General features: G+C 37.1%; 1 protein-coding gene across 1 annotated transcript; it reads left to right on the forward strand.

The window, feature by feature from the left end:
* Positions 1 to 2,945: 2,945 nt before the first annotated feature.
* On the forward strand, positions 2,946 to 4,219 carry LOC124595354 (RNA-binding protein pno1). Its single transcript, XM_047134069.1, has 2 exons — positions 2,946 to 3,069; positions 3,465 to 4,219. Exons 1-2 carry the CDS (start codon positions 3,054 to 3,056, stop codon positions 4,133 to 4,135), a joined length of 687 nt encoding a protein of 228 aa, XP_046990025.1. The 5' UTR covers positions 2,946 to 3,053; the 3' UTR covers positions 4,136 to 4,219.
* The last annotated feature ends 454 nt before the right edge of the window (positions 4,220 to 4,673 follow it).

Below are 4,673 nucleotides of genomic sequence, written 5' to 3' on the forward strand. Positions count from 1 at the left end.
GTAATTAAACAATCAATATAATATAGTAAAATAGCAGAGATTTTGCTGCTTAATTGGCAATGAGTTGCAGCTCACGTAGACATTATTCTGTCATCAGAGATGTATTCTTCAATACTGTACAAAGGTAGCACTGTAAGTATATGCAAATTTTAGTTTTAAATTGTTTGATTGGTGATGACTGAATATTATTAGGTAGGGCATTAAATAATTTTAGGGAACCTGTTCAGTGTCTCACTTAATCAATATCTTTCCCTGTCTGTAATGTCCATATAGTGAGTGCTGTGTTGATTAACTTCATTTCCCTTCCTATAGGTCTTATGAGTTTTCTTTGTATGAACAAGGCAATTGAAAAAATATTGACTGAAAACAGTCAGAATTCCTAAAATGGAAAAAACTGTTGTGCAATGATCAGTTTTTTTGCTTGAGGCAATGAGATTCATTGCTTTCTTTTCCAATAAAAGCACATTCTTATGGCCTGCAAAATGGCTCCACAATAACAGCCCATAACTGACATGGCCATGGAACATTGCATAGCATACTGTTAATAGGTACCACTGTGACATTATAGCATGCAGAATGGCTCCAAGGTAACAGCCCATAGCTGATGTGGCTATGGGAGATTGCATAGTATGTTGTGATATTACACTTTTTATTTCCTCAAGAAGTGTAGAACCTGTGAGAGTTTGGAAAATACATGTTGAGTACGTTGTTGCCAAGTTAGCTTGGTATCAATGAAAAAGCTTAGAAGCTTAACCGCTGCTGTGTAACCCAGGGCTCCAGCGTCACTAAGGCTGCATATAATCCTCTTTGTTCTGTCTTTATTAACTTTCATCTTGTTCATGATGAAGCAGGCCTTGGCCCCACTGGATGGTACCTCTACTTGTTGAACAATCTGAACTATATCCACCCCTTTTGAGAAAAAAGGTGTATCATCTGCAAACTGCAAAGTGTGCCCTGTTGGAGTCTATGTCATTAACTAAACTTAAGAGCAGCAGAGATCCTTTACAGATCCCTGTGGCTCACCTTGTTTTATCTTCATTTGACCTGAGTCAGCTCCTTGCACTGATACAACAATTCCCCCAATACTACACGATTTTAACCTGCTGAGCAGGGCCCTATGTGGCATACAATCAAATGCCTCACTAAGGTCACATAATACCATTGCTATAAACTCGTGGTCTTCAAAATCCTGACTTATATTTGTAACTAAGTCAAATACTGCTGTTGAGGTTGAACTGATCTTCCAAAAGCCATCTGCATATCATAAAAGGTGTTCTTTCTTTCAAAACAACTTAATAGCTGATATTCCGTTATAGACTCCACCAACCTGTCTAGTATTGGTAGTTCTGATATAATTCTGTAGTGTTATGTGGATCACCTTTTTTCGCCTATGTTCATTAATCAGATCCCATGCTTCCTTGCATGGATTCTGAGTTTCTTCGATAAATCTGGCTTTGCTTTCCTTCTTTGCTTGCTCCACTTATTTCTGTGCACCCTTTTGGCCTGTAAATAACTGCAGTATAGTCTACCCTTAATGCAAATATCTTCAGTGACTTTGTAGTTGTGCACTGGATTTTATTTTATCTAATGTAGAGGTATACCACCTTTTTACTTAGACAGTCTTCCATGTGGATTTTGATTTGGCAGTTGGCTACCTCTTGGATTTTAGTTTTCTTTGTAATAACCCTATTTCTGAAGACCTAATTTCAGTGCCATGTGGCAGTTTGTTGTGTACTTAGTGAGTTTGTTGTAGTTTCATGATTACCGCGCTGTGATCTGCAAACATAGGGTCAACTATACTTACTTTGTAGTCCCAACTATTTAGGTTTGTGACAGATTTATGAAGACAAATATCTTCTCTTGTTGTTAAGATAACTTGCACAAATAGTCCATAACTGCTTCCAAAGTTCATAAAAGGCCTCTCTTTGTCACTATCTTCCCCAATATGGATGTTAAAGTCTCCTGTGTATACCAGATGACACAGAAGCTTTCCAGTCTGCTGATGAAGTTTTAAAAATTGCCATTTTGAGAACGGTACACAGAAATAAGCATTACGTTAGCATCTGGTGTCTTCAAAGCAGAAAGTTCACACAGAAGTTACTTACTTTACATGCTCTTACGTTCCTGCCTAATTACGCACTAGGAAATTGTCACATATTCGCAAATAAACAGCGAAATATTTGTGAGAAGGAGGACTATGAATTTTATTGCTCTGCATTTCACTCCCAGTAATTTAAGCTGTTTTTTTAGGTTTCTCCCTAACCACACACTGTGACATCGCCACATATTCGGAAATAAAGAGCCAAAAATTTGTGTTGAGGAAGAATTTAAAATTTACTTCTTCTCGTTTCAGTCGCAGCAATTAAAACTCTGCTGTTACGTTCCTACCTAACCACACACTCGGAACGCGTCACATGTTTGGTAACAAACAGCCAAATTTATTTCATCCTTCGCTCTCTAATCTGACAGAAATGTAAGTAACGTAAGATGTTGCAGAACATTAACTCAAAAGAAAATCGCATAATGCTTTAACAACACTAAGATAGGCTACCTGTAGGCACTAGTGGGATGCGATTCTGCGTCCTTCCACTCTGTTATACATAAAATTATCCACTACGCTAGGTTCTTGAGACGTAGAATTTTCACTTCCTCTCTTGGTTGTCAGAGCTTCTCTTGAAGGCTTCAAGATAAGGGTGACGTGATGTGTCAGATTTTCAGTGGGCCGTTACCTTATATAGAAAACTGCGTCATAAAGCAAAACAGCTAAATATGCATTTAAATATACAAGATGAGTATCGCAGCTGTTGCATCGAGCAAGAGATAGTATCAGGACTGTGTAACAGTTTTTGGAAATCGAAGCTTCTGCCACTCGTTTCGTTTTGCCTAGTGTGAATCGATCGTTTGGCAGCGATCATTGACTCGACTTTGCTGAAATATCGTTGGTCGCATACCATATCTTTCTTTGGAAGTGCTTTGCGTCTGAGTGCACGTGGGTCTGTAAATATGGAAAACTGAAGTAGCAAAGTAGATTTATTGTTCCAGGAGAGATCAAAATGCCGGAAATAGAAGGTTGGTTGCTATTAATCTTTTTATTGCCATGGTTTTTTGGTACAGATGTTGACAGGCTTTTATATTTTTCTGTTTTCTTTGTGTAAGGCGAAATTTTTGGGTGGATGTGTACTAGTCGCGTAATTGTTTACATATGTCCGAAGTTTTTCTTCTAAATAATTTATCGGATCATGCCATGTGCGAGTGTTCTTATCAGTCTGTTGCGGTTGTAGTTTATTGAGAAACTTCTTTTTCGATACCAGTAATCTTAATTTTTAATACTTTATGTCTGAGGAGGGGTTTACCACATTCATATTTATTGCTGCAAGATCTTTTAAGTTGTGCACAGAAGCCCTAGTTGTAGTCTTTAACTAGTACTATGTTTCAAATTTGACAAAACGTAATTTATATTTCAGAAATTAAACAAGCAGTCAAACGTCGAGCCCAGAATGACAGTCCTATGGAGATTGACCATGGCATCGAAGGGAAAGCAAAGCCTAATTCTCTTCCAGCTAAAAGACAGAAGAATATTTCTGCGGAAAAAGTGGAAGTAAGAAAAGTTCCCGTGCCAGCTCATCGTTATACACCACTCAAAGAAAACTGGATGAAAATATTTACTCCTGTCGTTGAGCATTTGCATTTGCAAATAAGATTCAATCTGAAGACTAGACATGTTGAAATACGTACGTGCAAGGAGACAGAAGATATAGCAAATCTACAGAAAGCTGCTGACTTTGTGAGAGCATTTGTGTACGGTTTTGAAGTGGAAGATGCCTTAGCGCTTTTACGTTTAGATGATTTATTCATTGAATCATTCGAGATCAATGACGTTAAACCCTTAAAAGGTGATCACTTGTCTCGTGCAATTGGAAGGCTAGCAGGAAAAGGTGGAAGAACTAAGTTTGCAATAGAAAATGCCACGAAAACTCGAATTGTTTTAGCAGATTCGAAAATACATATTTTGGGATCGTTTCAAAACATCCAAGTTGCCCGAAGAGCTTTATGCAACCTGATTCTTGGTAGTCCACCTTCCAAAGTGTATGGGCAACTACGAACAGTTGCAAGTAGGATATCAGAACGTGTGTAAAAGTATTATGTATTGTAAAGTTTACCAAATAATATTGGCTTGATTTGTGAATATAAAAACCATAATAAAACTTATGTACCATAAGTTTTTTATTTTCTTTGTTTGTTGTCACTTTTTTCTTTTGAAATTAAATGAGATTACCTCCAATTCCAAACCATCAGCTTTATGTTGTAAATGGCAAGTGATGTTTAACCACATGTGCTATCTGCACAGCTTCCATAATTTCTCCATTAATTTACAGTTTAACAACTAATGCTACTTGCTGTGTGGCTAACAAATTTCAATTATTGAGTCTAAATAAATGTGGAAGGTATCATTGGCCTTGCTTGCTCCTCGTTTGTGTCAATGCTTGCAGGCTACTTTTTCCACTCGTGTTATATTTGTTCAGTTTGTTTTGAAAGTTTATTTTAAGTAAAATAAGACCTAAATTTAATGGTTGGTTTTGAATGTGCTTTTCCAAACTGGTGGAATTACTCACAGAATTTTATGACTTCAGTTGTGGCCCAATAAAAGTGTATCTTTGGAATTTAGCATAATG

Source organism: Schistocerca americana, chromosome 2 (assembly GCF_021461395.2).
Source record: "Schistocerca americana isolate TAMUIC-IGC-003095 chromosome 2, iqSchAmer2.1, whole genome shotgun sequence".
In the NCBI taxonomy this organism is placed as follows: domain Eukaryota; kingdom Metazoa; phylum Arthropoda; class Insecta; order Orthoptera; family Acrididae; genus Schistocerca; species Schistocerca americana.